A 17,089-nucleotide genomic window follows, 5' to 3' on the forward strand; every position below is an offset into this window, starting at 1 on the left:
CCACCATTCACACACTTACACATGAGACATTGAATGGTGACATGATCAGGACCGTGACATCACAGGATGAAATGGAGCATTTTGATAGAGCAGAAGACCGGCTGGATATACAAGATTACTCAACTTTATATCAATGACATAATAAGCATACTAATTTTCTATTAGTAATAACCCATTATCAATAAACCTTGATACACTGATAGAAGTAGGCAAAGATGTAAATATCTTTTTAAGGACATGAGGGAGGGGATGTACTTGCCATTTGCTAGAAGTAAGAAAAAATAATACTTTGGAGAGGGGTCATTCCGTGACAGCTAATAATGTCAGTAAATGACCATTATGTAAGCCGCTTAATTAACTCAGGTGTTTGGCAAATGAGTGATTGCAGTCTGTAAAGCCATTTCTACTCCAGTCTTTAAGTGCTTCTTACCTAGTGTGTTGGATAACTGTTTTATAAGAAAATAAATGGCATTTTAGTTCAGGAAATACGTATAATATACATATAATATCTTTCATAGCTCATTGGATGCACTAACCCGATTATCTCATTTGCCATGGATGCTAAATATGATAATATAGATTTAACAGTGGCTATATGAACAAACAACACAAATCTGATCATTATTGAAGCTTAGATTATTGAAACGCCATGTAAATAGTTATATCTGATGAAAATAATCTGATTTCTTTCTGATTGTTCACAGCTGTGCAGGTGTGGACGAGGTAAAGGGAAAACTAATAACAAAAAGTTGAAAAGTTTATTTTAAAATTCATGGTACTTTGTTTTCCAAATTCAGCTGTAACTGTTTGATGATCAGATTTCATTTGTGCATGTAACACACACCAATAATGACATCTAATTTTATGGGGTTATCTGATTATTATACATGTTAGATGTTTTTTCTGACCATGTAAATGAACCTAGTGACCAGTTTCCAGACTATTCTGGTTGATGAATTCAAATATACCAGCCTTGCATAAGAGGGATTTGTGGTTTCTTTTTCTCTAAGATACTAGAAGCTGTTCCAAATGTATGCAGGTAGATGCTAAATCCAACTCTGAATTCAAAGTGTTGTCTTTGCTAACAGTGTCTTCCTGCTTACCTCATCAGTGCTTACACAAATGTTCCTTTTTCAGCAACTTATTTCTCCACCCTGCACCACTTTATTTTGACACTCCCCAATAACCCTGACTAGACCTCTGTGCACATTAAATCCAGTGTTTTTGCAGCTTAGCCCGCCTGGTATGTGGAACGTGAGCATTTCCTGGTTTGGGCGGGGCTTAGAGGCTGTGCAGTAGATTTCTATTGGTTTTGGGCAATTACACAGAGAGCCAATTGAGCCCTAGCCTTGCTCTGACCTGCTCCTCACATAGCATAGCGCACATACCATAAAGCACCTGCGATGATTCCAATCCGGTGTGTACTTACATCAGCTGCAAACTTAGCCGTTCTTTTTCCAGTGTCATTTTCTGCAATTCGCCAGCGGAATGTGCCAAATCGTGCCGTATCCCTGTTCACAAAGACACAGATAGGAAAAATTGATTTGACAGCGGAAAGGTATTGTAAAAGTCGACAAAAGCACTCCAGTGTTGGCACTTTTTCAGACTTGTCACCCGCGGCTAAAATGCAGTATGATTTACACAAAAGAGCGAAGACGGAGAAGCCACTGACAGACAGGTACGGCAGGCAAAGTAGAGCATTGTAAAAAAAAATAAGGAATTCTACACTTGATGAAATTGTTCAAAGAAGTGACAACAAATAGAAGAAAGGTAAACATGTCGGACACATCGGTTTGGGAAAAGTTTGAAATTGTACACCAGAATGTGTTGTTAACAAGTCAATACAAAGTGTCTGCTACTGTTCTATTCACGGTCTAGCTGACAGCTTGAATACAGCACACAGAGCCATGTCAGAAAACAGGTGTCAGAAAACGCTAATATTAGGCTAATATTACGTGTAGCTCTTTAATAATGTCAATAAATATATGTATAGCTTTTATGGAAATGAATGACAAAATTCAAGTTAGTATTGCCGCGATACTAAAATTTCACACTCGATTTCGATACCAAGGAATAGATTTGATACTCAATACTGATCCCAATGCCACGATGTAATAAAAAAAACACTCTTTAATAGAATGTGATTTTCAACTTTAAGTACTTTCTTTTATATTAGCATGTGGCCTTATATCTGTTATCTATCAGTTGTCCAGGTAGGTTCCATAGTGGTCCATGTCCATAGAAGTTATTCATTTATAGTCTATGTTTACTTGTTTGGATATAGCTCAAAATCATTCTAAAGCTATTCAGGAAAGGTTCATTTCTGTCCTATGAATTGTTTTAGTACCAATGTGTATCTTATTTTTGTAATTTCTGACCTTCCCAGTTTAAGTTAGAATGATTTTTAAGGTTGTGTTTTCACCTTAACATGTGCTGCCCTTTTTCTCAGGAGTAGTTACTTTTATGAAAGACCAAAAGTACATCAGGATAATATTTTTGCTATGGTAACAGCCAATAGGTGGCCAATAAAACAGGCATTATCATAATAGTAGGAAAACTAATAAAATATGTGGTTGTTTGTTTTTATGTCACTATAATTTACAAAACCCCAGTGGAAATTTGAAGCAAGCATGCAAACGAAAATGGAATAAAATGTGGAAAGGTAATGATACTTTATGTGCTATACTTTTTAGGCGCAATGCAATAAAAGAAAACTGGATCTGAGAGTGCTAAGAATACAGAGCTAATGAACACTCAGTGGTAGTGCCATGGGGCAGACCATAGACTACATTAATAAGACTGCATTAAGAAGTGGACTAAGAGAGTGTGACGTCACCCATAGCGTTCGGCTCCTGTCAAATGAAGCTCGTTGAGGCTTGCAGTTGTAGAGGCATATTTGGAGCCCAGTTCCATATTTGGAATTCTGACTGCAAGTATCATAGCAACCAAACAGCCAATCCAGAGTGAGGCTGTTGAAGGTAATACAACTTCCCGCCTGCACCGCTGGTTTAGCAGGGAGCGGACGCTTAGCAACGCTGTCAATCAAACCTGTTGCTAATGCTTTGGGTGCCTGATTTGTTTGTTATTTATCTTCATATCTTGATTAATGGACAAAATAGGGGAATAAAAATACCAGAATTTTCATTGTAAGTGAACTGGATCACACCCATGCTCGCTTTCTATTTGGAACGTGGTAAGTAGCGTGTTAGCGATGCCCATTTATATATATACAGTCTGTGGGGTAGACTGACAAAGACTTGGTAACGGTTGTACGCCACTTGCATATGTTTTTAATTATAATTGTGGCGTTGGAATCAGTTTGAGTCTTAAGTCAATTCCGTAGTATCGAAATCGAGTTTGAATTTTTCGTGAAAATAATATTATGTGCTATGAAGTTGTATAAATATGTTGTCTGCATTTATGTAGTTAATATATATGCGCTATAATTCAACAAGAACATCAAGATGCCAGTTGGAATAAGATCAGAGGGAAAATTGTTAGTTGTAATATATTAAGAAAACTCTTTTAAGCAGCTGTTTTAATTACCCCAGCTTTGTTAAGTAAGCCTTCAAAACTGATTGGACCGAAAGAACCACTGGCTTAGAACTCAAACCTGGACTCATGTGCACTTGGCTATTGTGCGAATGGTTAGCGTGGGTGCTTGTGTCTGCCCATGTGTCTACTGTATTTTGAATGAGACGTCTGTGAGGGTCCTTGAGCGCGGGGCAGGGGCACTCTGGCTCAGCTTTATGGAGAAAGCTCTCAGCCTGATTCAGCAATGTCAGCCTGACATTCTGCCCTCTTGTTTGCCTTGGGGTTATTCTTTGTTTCTCTAGCTCTTACCATTCAATTCACTCTCTCCATTTCTTTTTTTATTTTTGTTTTTTTGTTCTTCCACTTCCTCCAGCTCTCTCTCCCCCAGCGCTAATTTTCTGTGTTTTTCTCTCTCAAAAGAAGGGAGTGAGGAGGAGGAGGGAGTCTAGCTCAAAGTGGCAATATACCGATAATTGCTTTCTGGTCACTGTGACATGACAAGGTCTTTGAGGGTAGGGCAACACACACACACCCACACAAATAATGGCAAGTGCACCAGGCTCAACAGAAATAGTTGTGCAAATAGTTGAGTGAGCTGAGAGGATTTGAAGTGAAAGCAAGGTGCAGGCAGGCTAGCACGTTGGCCTAGGTTTTTGTGAATATGTTGGCTGTTTAGGTCATGATAACTAGTATTAAACAATAATTTTTCAGGATCAATATTTATTGTTGGCACTTTTTTCTTGTACTAGTGGGGAACTTTTTATACTAGAATACAATTTGAGCTGTACAGGGTTGAATAAATAACTTCTATGACTCAAACTTTTGGCAACAACAATATTACTATGTATTCAAGCCTTAATAAAGCATGAGCATAGACATAATTAGTTAATTGTAAATGAGCATCTTAATTATTCACAGCAATGAGTGCTTTTCATGACTTTCAGAGACCATCACTGTAAAGTGGTAAAACAACTAGCATGTTAATGCTCACATCCTGATTATTGGACAATAAAATGCTTTGTAATTAGATGCAGACAGCATGCAGAAGACAAATTTTGATCTCAAGCTGCTTATACATTATTTCTGTTTTGGGTTTTTTGTTCAAATACATGGGGAAAAAATCAAGTACAGGACCCTTAAGAATTTACCAAGCCTTAATCATTAATAAACCATTTGTTCATAATTAATTAAGTCTTTGTTCATGTTTTATTAAGGTTAATTAAGGTGTAGTTGTTATGATGTGATACAAAATTTTCAGCTATTTACGTACTGCTGCATTTTTAACAATACAGTATACAATTATACTTTTGTTTTCTGTTTCAATATGTTTGATATATATATATATATATATATATATATATATATATATATATATATATATATATATATATATATATATAATATATATATAATATATATATATATAGTTTATCTATTTTTTCTTCAGCAATATATCACACTTCAAAGTGTGTTATCGTGATGCAGACTTAAGAACACCGGTGGCGACTGGTCAGACATGTCTTCCTCACTGCATTATGTAAATTATATGCATATAAATTAGACACGTTATGGGCAGGCCTATGGGGAGAAAGCTTATGACTGTGGTAGTAAAAGTTCCTTAAATGCCTTTATCTGCCACAAAGGTGTAAACCGCACCTTTGATTTACAGCCCTGTAATAAATAATTTGACGATTCTCAATCTAGCACCATGCATAATTCATTTATGTAACGTTATTTGTCTGGCAGGCTAAACCACCGCATGTGGCAGTTCTGGATGCCATAGAACAGAGAAGCAGAGAAAATTCCATCATAATACACAATACTTATAGGGCCATTATAGTGAAGTATAAAGTACATTTTGGTAATGATTAAAGGGTCTATACCTGACTTTTATTTCTTCTAGTTCAGGAAAACATCTTTTGTTCCTTGCAACACATCGTATTGTATTGAAAAAAACGAGACTGAATAATATTCCTACATTTTAAACAGCATTTTGTTGGATAAGAACCATAAAAGAGCAACTACCAAGGACAGACTACTTGATCCAATCAGAGTTGTTGCTGGACGAGAACCATTTGAAAACAGTTGCCTGAGATGAACCCAGACAGTTGTTTCTCTGTCATAATTCAACATCAGAGAGAAAAGAGGGACTAAGTAACAATTCAAAATGGAGTGCTTTATTCAAGTTTGAATTATACAATATATCTTAAAAGTGACACCCTTTTGGACATTACATTTCATCTGATGGAGACTGATGGACATGGAGAGAGGACTGAGGACAGTGGGATTCTATTCTATTGAGAGGTATTGTAGGGTCAAAAACCAAGCCTGTCACAATAACAGATTTTGAAGTACGATATACTGCTGAAGAAAATATAGACGACAAATGATAATACTACATGTACAAATAGTACTGCATGTACAATATTCCATCCATCCATCCATTTTCTTCCACTTATCCGGGGCCGGGTCGCGGTGGGAGCAGTCTAAGCAGGGACTCCCAGACTTCCCTCACCCCGGACACGTCCCCCAGCTCCTCCGGTGGGACCCCAAGGCGTTTCCAGGCCAGCCGAGAGACATAGTCCCTCCAACGTGTCCTGGGTCTTCCCCGGGGCCTCCTCCCGGTGGGACATGCCCAGAACACCTCCCTAGGCAGGCGTCCAGGAGGCATCCTAAGCAGATGCCCGAGCAACCTTAACTGGTTCCTCTCAACGTGTAGGAGCAGCGGCTCTACTCCGAGCTCCTCCCGTCTGACCGAGCTCCTCACCCTATCCCTAAGGGTGCACCCAGCCACCCTGCGGAGGAAACCCATTTCCTTGTCCTTTCGGTCATTACCCAGAGCTCATGACCATAGGTGAGGGTAGGAACGTAGATTGACCAGTAAATCGAGAGCTTTGCCTTTGGGCTCAGCTCCTTCTTCACCACAACAGTCTGATCCAGTGACCGCATCACTGCAGACGCTGCACCAATACGCCTGTCAATCTCACGCTCCATCCTTCCCTCACTCGTGAACAAGAACCCGAGATACTTGAACTCCTCCACTTGAGGCAGAGACTCACCACCCACCCGGAGAGGGCAAACCACATTTTTCCGGTCGAGAACCATGGCCTCGGATTTGGAGGAGCTGATTCTCATCCCAGCTGCTTCACACTCGGCTGCAAACCGCCCCAGTGCCTGCTGCAGGTCCTGGCTCGAAGAAGCCATCAGGACAACATCATCTGCAAACAGCAGAGATGAAATCCTGTGGTTCCCAAACCAGACCCCTCCGGCCCCTGGCTGCGCCACAAAGAGCAGCCCTGGCAGAGTCCAACATGCACCGGGAACAGGTCTGACTTACTGCCGGCAATGCAAACACAGCTCCTGCTCCGGTCATCCAGGGACCGGACAGCCCTTAGCAAAGAGCCCCGGACTCCATACTCCCAGAGCACCCCCCAAAGGACACCACGAGGGACACGGTGGAATGCCTTCTCCAAATCCACAAAACACATGTGGACTGGTTGGGCAAACTCCCATGAACCCTCAAGGACCCGATGGAGAGTATAGAGCTGGTCCAGTGTTCCGCGACCAGGACGAAAACCACACTGCTCCTCCTGAATCCGAGGTTCGACTATCAGTCGGATTCTCCTCTCCAGTACCCTGGAATAGACCTTACCGGGAAGGCTGAGGAGTGTGATTCCCCTGTAATTGGAACACACCCTCCGGTCCCCCTTCTTATACAGAGGGACCACCACCCCGGTCTGCCATTCCACAGGTACTGTCCCCGACCGCCACGTGATGTTGCAAGGACGTGTCAGCCAAGACAGCCCCACAACATCCAGAGACTTGAGGTACTCAGGACGGATCTCATCCACCCCTGGAGCCTTACCACTGAGGAACTTGCCAACCACCTCAGTGACTTCAGCCAGGGTGATGGACGAGTCCGCCTCCGGGTCCCCAGTTTCTGCTTCCTCCTTGGAAGACGTGACAGTGTGATTGAGGAGATCCTCAAAGTATTCCTTCCACCGCCCAACAACATTCCCAGTCGAGGTCAGCAGCTCTCCACCCACACTGTAAACAGTGTTGGTGAAGCAATGCTTCCCCCTCCTGAGGCATCGGACAGTTTTGCCAGAATCTCTTTGAGGCCGTCCGATAGTCCTCCTCCATGGCCTCCTCCCACGAGCCAACAAGGCTCGATAGGACTCCTTCTTCAGTTTGACGGCATCCCTTACTCCCGGTGTCCACCACCGGGTTCGGGGATTGCCGCCGCGACAAGCACCGCAGACCTTGCGACCACAACTATGAGCAGCCGCATTGACAATAGAGGTGGAGAACATGGCCCACTCAGAGTCCATGTCCCCAGCCTCCCCCGGGAACAGGGAGAAGCTCTCCCGGAGGTGGGAGTTGAAGACCCATCTGACAGAAGGCTCTGCCAAGCGTTCCCAGCATACCGTCACGATGCGCTTGGGCCTGCCAGGTCTGTCCGGCTTCCTCCTCCGCCAGCGGACTCCAACTCACCACCAGGTGGTGATCAGTTGACAGCTCAGCCCCTCTCTTCACCCAAGTGTCCAACACACGCGGTCGGAGGTCAGATGACACGACAACAAAATCGATCATCGACCTCTGACCTAGAGTGTCCTGGTGCCACATGCACCGATGGACACCCTTGTGCTCGAACATGGTGTTTGTTATGGACAAACTGTGACTAGCACAGAAGTCCAATAACAAAACACCACTCGGGTTCAGATCGGGGAGGCCATTCCTCCCAATCACGCCCCTCCAAGTGTCACTGTCATTACCCACATGGGCATTTAAGTCCCCCAGGAGAACAACGGAGTCCCCGGTTGGTGCACTGTCTAGTACCCCTCCCAGGGACTCCAAGAAGACCGGGTACTCTGCACTGCTGTTTGGCCCCTAGGCTGACACAACAGTGAGAGACCTGTCCCCAACCCGAAGGCGCAGGGACGCGACCCTCTCATTCACCGGGGTGAACTCCAACACGTGGCGGCTGAGCTGTGGGGCAATGAGCAAGCCCACACCAGCTCGCCGCCACTCCCCGCGGGCCACGCCAGAGAAATGGAGAGTCCAACACCTCTCAAGATGTTGGGTTCCAGAGCCCAAGCTGTGCGTGGAGGTGAGGCCGACTATATCTAGTCGGTAACGCTCAACCTCCCGCACAAGCTCAGGCTCCTTCCCCCCCAGCGAGGTGACATTCCATGTCCCCAAAGCTAGTCTCCATGTCCGGAGATCCAGTCGTCAAGGTCCAAACCTTCGACTGCCATTCAGATCTCTCTGCACCTGCCCCTCATGGCTCCTCTCACAGGTGGTGGGTCCACGGGAGGACGGCCCCATGTCGTTCCTTCGGGCTGGGCCCGGCCACCAGGCGCTCGCTGCCGAGCACCCACCCCAGGCCTGGCTCCAGGGTGGGGCCCCGGTAACGCCAGTCCGGGTGACGTAAATGGCCTCGTTGTTTTTCTCTTCATGATGGGCTTCTGAACCGCTCTTAGTCAGACCCGTCCCCCTGGACCTGTTTGCCATGGGTGACCCTATCAGGGGCATGAAGCCCCCGACAACATAGCTCGCAGGATCATTTGGGTGCTCAAACCCCTCCACCACGTTAAGGTGGCGGTTCGGGGAGGGGATGTACAATATTGTAAAAAAAAAAAAAAAATACTGCAATGACAAAATAGCAGAACGCAACACTTACATAGTTAGTTTGTCTCCGTAATTAATCATAGAAGTTATTCATTGTACCTTCTTAAACTTCAATTTAATTGCAGAACAGAAAAAACAACAAAGTAGTAGTTTCTAGTAGAAAGAAAAAGTCCCCATGATAAATATTGACATCTGTCCATCTGTAAAGTACTGAACAGTAAGTCAATATAGTAATTATCATGGCAGGCCTACCAAAAGCTTTTGTTAGGGCTGTTTGTAGAGGTGTAAATTACAGGGTTAGCAGTTTTTTTTGTTTTTTTTTATAGAATAAGAAAGAATCATTTATAGTTTGCCAAGAAATTTATGTTAGCTATATAAATGCAGTACAATTTGCAACTGTTGAAACCACGATTCCCATTGCGATGTATTTTGTAGCCCTACATTTTATAACACATGAAAAAAAGTGCTCCCCACAAATGGTCGATGGTTTAAACCCCTCTAGTTACATTGTTATTTTAATTCTGTCCTTGGGCAAAGACACTTCCCCTAGCCTGTCTACCCCAATCACAAGTAGGGCATCTGACTAAAACCCTGCAGAGGCACTGGAGAACTTTCACCCTGGCGACCCCACACGAAACCATGAGCAGCCAAAAGATAAAAATAACTTTTAATAACACGGGATAGATAGAGGTTGAATGAGTGCATACTTGAAGTGGTTTAAGTGTACTCTACATCTTCCCTACCTTACACAACCCTCCCTGTGCATGTTCCCTGTAAATATTTAACATGGCGTACTGCTTGACTGTACCGTGACCGCCAGACACATGTGTAGACTGCACACTTGACTGCAATCTTGCTGTTTTTTTTAGATGTTTTTTTATAGTCCTGATTTTTAATATTGAAATTTACGTCAGCAAAGTTCCAGGAATGAGACGCCATCTTTTGAAAGAATGGCCTGAGGTGATGGTGGATGAATATGGTTCAAATATGGGTCACAAATGCATACATCTTTATTACTAATGTGTTACGCTGCTTTATGTGTTTTCATTTCTTTGCCAATCACTTACATGTTATATTTTAGTGGCTTACCTAATGGTCAGAATTTCCATCAAGATATTGCCTTACCCAATCCACCCAATTTCTTAGTCATTGTAACAGTAAACATTATTTCACGGTCTCAGATTAGTCATACGGCGGTTTTAAGGACGTGTTCACTTTGTCCCTGGGTGATTACCACAAAAGTCTGACAAATACAGAGATATGGAGGTGTAATTGCAGGAAAACGCCCATATCAGGTGGAGGCAGACAGGTGGTACAGTGTCTGCACTTGATCTGGGAATGCTTACGGTAATAGAAGATTTGAAAAAACTACTTTACCAAAAGGATTACCTATGATGTTGTCGTCATTGTATGTTTTTTTTTCTCTTGGACACAGCCAGCCCACAGTCCTAAGGCTATGAGCTCACTATAAAAGAAACTAATGGTTTTTTGAGCAATACTGGAATGGTAGGATGTGCAGGTGCATAGAGAATACTACACAACTAGACAATAGGGGGCGCTCAAAAGCTTTAAGTTTTTGAATTACTCAAAAAATAAAAGCCACATAGCACATTTAGTTCAATTTTACAGAAAATGTGCTGATACATTTGTTTTTAAATAGCAAATTGAAAGGGAATTTGTGAGATAAAATAAATGTTTCAGATCTTATTTCAAACAATAAATAAAGCAGCTTGACATGTAGCTGCTGTTTAATTGGATTGAAATGGTCACAGAGCTTAATAAACAATGTCTGGTCAATTTAAAGGACATATTATGCATTTGTGTGTTAATTCTCTTTTAAGAACCATCATGACCTTGAAAACTGAAGTCTGGATTTTTACCTGTGATGCAACAATTTGAGCAAAAAGCGAAGTGAGCATTTCTGAATGCTCAGAGAAGATCACTTTGAATCAAGGGATTAATGAAACAAGTGTGAATGAAGCAAAATATTCTACAGGTATGTTTTCGATGAGGGGACAACAATGTAACATGGTTAAAGGCTCAAAAAAGTACAGTTTGAATAATATAAAAGGAGGCAAGAAACAAATATTCTCTCTTAAACATCTACAATCATTGCACTTTTCATTGCATTTCAACACTTGTCACTGTCTGTTGAAAAGTGTGTCACCGAGAGGAACAAAGCAACACCCTGGAACCTAGACACAACATGCTGTCACCAGAGCCGATTATGTGGAAGCTGCACAACATGAAGGCCGTGAACTTCCTGTACTGCAACTGTCCCCAGACAAAATAATCACATCTAATCCTACAGTCACACTTATCAGGAAAACTTTGGCAGAAAGTGTTACTTCAAAATAATAGTAATAATTTAAAAATAAGTAAGTAAAAGTTTAAAAAGTATTGGGTGACAATAATACTGAAGTGCAGAGTAGCAATTTAGACATAACATCTATACTGATGTCAACACAAAGTCGATTTGCTAATTTTGGTATCTCCAAACTGTACACAGTGAACATTATTACTTATTATTACCTTTTAGGTCCTATTCTAGCAGCTCTTCAGGTAAAAATAAATCCTGTCCTTTCTGCATCTAATTATAAAGCATTTTATTGTCAGATAATCACGAAGTGTACATTAGCATGCGAGTTTTCGTTAGCTTTAGCATCATTGCAAAGCTCTGCACTGGTCTTTGACAGCTGTGAAAAGTGTCTATAAACACACTGCAGTGAATAATTAGGATGTCCACCACTTGTGATCCGCTTAAAATGAACCAGTTGTTCTTTTCTCGTTTTTAAGACAGTAAAGTATCTTGTAATGAAAATACTATTAGAATACAAAGTAATCCAAAATACAACTCATTACTACAACCCACCCCTGCATTCCTGGGTGTGGATAAGACTACATCTGTGGGTCTGTGTGGCAGCTGCTTCACATGCTCACGTCACCATGCAAACATACTGACACGGCAGCACCACAACTTTCTTTTTATTCTCCCTCCCTTTCTTTCTTTTCTTCTCTCTTTTGCTCCCTCTCTCCAGCTGTGTGGAACGTGCGGCAGTGAAGGGATAGGCCCCGACCATGAGGTGATCGGGAGGTTACGGCGCTCCTTCAAACATGCACACATGGCCCGCACTCGTCCGCTGGTCTTCTCTGTTGCTTTTGATTGCGCGCCAGTTGGACGGCTGTATTGTTTTAACAGACATATCTCTCATAGCACTCACACATACGCAAGCAGACGCACCCTCTTTCCTGAAGTCCTTTTATGACAAGTTCGTCTGGGGCTATAAAAACATGCATTATGGGTTGAGATTTTTTCTTGTGTTTTTTAAGTAATAAATGAAAACGTAAAACTCAATCAGTGAGTTAAGTATGAGCCAAAAGAGTAATGGAACTGCGGATGAATGAAAACATGTAGTAATTGTGGGGTGATGTCAGGCTTACACAAAAGTACTATTTGTACTGTTTTGTTTTATGAAAAAAACAGTACAAATAGTACCTCAACCATATGTTTGTGTTCATTTTGTCAAGATGTTGTTGGTAGAATAAATAATTAATATACTAGCATTTTCACACTAAAGATATGACACATTGACATTTAGTTGTATGTAAAATATTGTAAACATAAATTCATTTCGGTCTTAACCTAGGCTTAACTCTTAATTCTATAATTGTATTAGGCATTCCAGCTACAAGGGAAATCAATTTTCACTTTAGTTAGCTGTAGGCTAGCTTCCATTTTTTTCCACTGTTGAGTAGGACCAAACATTGCAAAAAGTATTCTAAATGTAGAATATTATTATATATTGTTAATAACTTAATAATTCAATTCTCTACAGCTCATATCTGATCGTAGTACAAAAAAAATAACCAAATTTTTTCCATTAGTGCAAAGAAAATGTACCCACCATAAATATTGACCCCCAAAAAGTATTGTTTCCTCTGTCATGTATCGAACGATAGGTTGATAAGTCAATCTAAATCCTAAAAAATATTTTCAGTTTAATCAAATTAGATAGCATGCTAAATCCTGCACATTTAGTTTGTGTGTTAGGTATGCAATTAACTTAATAGTACACGTTGTATTTCGTGTAGATAAAAAACTCACAGAAGCCACTAAAATAACTGCAAGCAAATAATTAGAAGACATTTTTAGCATTCCTACTTTTAGCTTTCCTATTTACTTAGCATGACCTTAACGCTAATGAGAACCACACAACCGCACCTAATGTTTCAATCAGCAAACTCTCACTTCACTATTCAGCTATAAATAACCTTGTATGTCTTTGCATGGGACTAATTTAGGTGAGAATTACCTGACACCACCTGCGCGCTCTGCTGCTGGAACTGACAACTGAAAGTTTGCCAAGTCCCTGCGAGTGTGATCAGGAAATCCCGTACATCTGTAAGACTACTGCCAAAGGAGCGCAGCAAGGAGAGGCTTCTTTGCAGCACCTTTTGTTGTTGTTTGTGCTCATCTCTGCAAAAATAACACAAATGGGTAATAGAAATTAGTTGGGATCATGGACAGATCTGGTCCATCCCTGAAGCCTTGCCATCCAGGAGCTTGCCAACCACCTCAGTGACTTCAGCCAAGATGATGTATGAGTCCGCCTCTAGGTCCCCAGTCTCTGTTTCCTCCTCGGAAGACGTTACAGGGAATTGAAGAGATCCTCAAAGTATTCCTTCCACTGTCCACTGACAACATTCCCAGTTGAGGTCAGCAGCTCTCTGCCTACACTTTAAACAGTGTTGGTGAAGCACTGCTTCCCCCTCGTGAGACATCGGATGGTTTGCCATAATCTCTTTGAGGCCGTCCGATAGTCCTCCTCCATGGCCTCCCCGAATTCTTCTTCGCAATTCCGAGATTTTGCCTCTACAAACGCACAAGCTGCAGCACGCTTGGCCCACCAGTACTCGTCAGCTGCCTCAGGAGTTCCACAAGCCAACAGGGCTTAATAGGACTTCTTCTCGAGCCTGACGGCATACTTCCGGTGTCCACATGGTTTACCACCACAACAAGAAGGAGCTGAGCCGGGAAAGCTCTCGATTTATCGGTTAATATACGTTCCTACCCTCACCTATGGTCATGAGCTTTGGGTAATGACCAAAAGGACAAGAATGCGGATACACCTCCACAGGGTGGCTGGGCGCTCCCTTATAGGGTAAGGAGCTCGGTCACCTGGAAGGACCTCAGAGTAGAGCTGATGCTCCTTCACGTCAAGAGGAGAAAGCTAAGATGGCTTGGGTATCTGTTCAGGATGCCTCCTGGACGCCTCCCTAGGGAGGTGTTCCGGGCATGTCCCACCAGGAGAAGGCCCAGGGGAAGACCCAGGACATGCTGGAAGAACTATGTCTCTCAGCTGGCCTGAGATCGCCTTGGGTTCCTACCAGAGGAGCTGGAGGACATGTCTGGGGTGAGGGAAGTCTAGGAGGAGGATGGATGAACAGCAAGGAAAAATAATCTAAATTGAAAATTCTAAATGTTTAACCTTTTGGTTTGGGAAATGATGTCACGTTTTACACAGAGGAAGGACCCAAAAATACAGGACTGCGTTTGAAACTTGAAAACACTCTTTAATGTCAACTTAAACAAAGACCAGAAGTAAAACTAAACACAAAAATCCAAAATTGGAAACTTACAAGACATGAGACTGGACAACAAAGGGCAGAGGAGAACACATATACATATGAACAAATAGAGGACGACAGTTGAAACACATTAAGGCGGGGCAAGCAATCAATATGACAGGAAGTAAGACTCAAATACAGAAATTCCTAAATAAAACCAGGTTTAGGATAATGACATAACTCAAGGAAAATGCACACCAGGACATATGATCAATAAGCTTGAACTTGATCTTAAGGTTTGAGAGACTGAATAATATGATGATTTTTTTTTTTTTTAATTGTATAAGTTATTTCAGCGGACATTAAATTGTGTTTGAATTTTGATTTATATGGGCTGAAGAAGTAAGGAGAACTGCTAAGCCAATTTAAAAGATCAGAACCTCAATTTTTAACTTACTTTTGTTAAGGAATGATACAAACATTTTGCAATCCAAACTGTAGATTAATAAAAAAGGTGCATGTGTATATAGTTCCAGATTCAAAGAGTAGTGCAATTGATTGTGTCGCCAATAAAAGTGCATTTGTTTTGCCAGCCTCCGGGGACAAGTGAGTAGCTTTAAGAATTATGTGCAGATCTAATTGTACACACTCGACTGGCTTGATTTACAGGCGTTGCTTTCATGTATTTGAATCACTCAGTTCTGTTGCCATGACCGCACAGGGGCAGGCCTAATAAACAGGTTCAAAGATCTTTGGGAAACTATAAATATTGCAAATGGAAAAGATAAAATTAAAGTGATGAACTGGGAGATTTCATTAAGTCGATTGAGCCAGGCCCTTTTGCGAAATTAAATTCTGATTTGATTAGCTGATAGTATTGCATTAACACAATAATGGCTGACAGTAGCTCCAATAAAATCGAGTACTCACCAGAAACTGTTTGTTATTTGTGTCAGTTTGTTGAACAGCAACAAAATATAAAATGTGTGTTCAACAAAACAAGTTGTACAGCGATTTAGACTTTCTCAGGGAAGTAATTTCTATTCTAAACTCAATAGAAAATAACTGAAAATAGCACACCACTTGAAATCATCTTCACTGTGGCAATGACTTATTCAACAGTTTCATGAACAGGCACAAAAAATGTAGTCCCATCAAGTACAATTCAAGTACATTTAACTACTTGTGTATGTATGTTATTGCAATCTAAAATGTGTACTTTCTTGCAGAAATCATAATACAAACAACCATATCAATGAAATCTTATAGTACGCTTCATAACAGTAACACCTGAACCATGCTGCTTTCTGTGTCTGCACTAAAACATCTAAAACAAGTGAAAAAACATTTTAAACCAGAGCCAACATTAGTAACAAATACATTCAGTGTAGGCAGCAATTAACCTAAAATACACAACAGTGTTGAGTATTTTGTATGATGCCAAAATCTGTGGAAGTAGGTCAGATTTGAGAGAATGTGTCATTAAGGGCATGTGCTGTTTTCAAGCATAAAACTGCAGTGCATTCATGTGATAATGAATGAGAATTTCAAAAAACTACATTGAGGCTTATTTGTAAACAGTGGTTCTTCAGATATTGTGCTTAAACATGAGAACCCAGTGTGCTTCTAATGCGACATGCACAAACACTCCTCTTCTCACATGCAGCCCACAAAGTGCACATGTCTGAATAGAACATTGTGTTATTCAGAGAGCACTTACAGCCACAGTGAAAGCACATTGTCGAATTCTCTAATATATTATTCACACAATCACTTCATTATCACAGCTATCAGTTACATGGTTAGTAATAGGCTTCATTATGTATAATTTAGCTTCCAATTATAAAATAAAAACAATTTATCATTACTGAAGTGTAACTGCAGATTAATGTCAAAGGAATGCTTTCTCAATCAAGTAGTTCAAATGTAGACTACAAATGTTTGGTGAAATGATCAAATTGTTGGAATATATCTAGGTGCCAATGTTTCTCTCTTTCAAAATCAACTGTAGCCACAAACTTAGCAAACATGGGCCAAGCTTATTTCCAATATGTAAAGCAACACAGTAGCTAGCTCATTCTGTTTCAAAGCTAATGCTAACTTTTATCAGAACAATAAAATTAAGTATAAATAACATACAATTCAAATGCAAAGTATTGTAAAGATTGTTTTTATATGTAGCATACATTTTGTGGCGTTATTTTAATATTATTTTATTTTAATATTTAGAGTATTTAGCTCATTAGCGTTAGCATTTAGACATAAAACTTGCCTTTATAAGCCTCCTGTGGTGTCATTTGTAAAGTATTTAGCATGGAGTCAGTGACGTCTGCCCACAGGTGTGTTAAGAATTTTA

The 17,089-nt window shown here is 41.1% G+C and overlaps 1 protein-coding gene across 1 annotated transcript in view; it reads right to left on the bottom strand.

Moving 5' to 3' along the window:
* The window catches only part of lekr1 (leucine, glutamate and lysine rich 1), a 77,682-nt gene that overhangs the window by 45,951 nt on the left and 14,642 nt on the right, over positions 1-17,089 (bottom strand). Inside the window, exons 3-4 of the mRNA XM_055226205.1 lie at positions 13,479-13,642; positions 1,430-1,511 (exon numbers count right to left, since the gene is read on the bottom strand). Coding sequence (XP_055082180.1) covers positions 1,430-1,511; positions 13,479-13,642 — 246 coding nt within the window. The remainder of the gene's footprint in view (positions 1-1,429; positions 1,512-13,478; positions 13,643-17,089) is intronic.

Source organism: Periophthalmus magnuspinnatus, chromosome 13 (assembly GCF_009829125.3).
Source record: "Periophthalmus magnuspinnatus isolate fPerMag1 chromosome 13, fPerMag1.2.pri, whole genome shotgun sequence".
In the NCBI taxonomy this organism is placed as follows: Eukaryota; Metazoa; Chordata; class Actinopteri; order Gobiiformes; family Gobiidae; genus Periophthalmus; species Periophthalmus magnuspinnatus.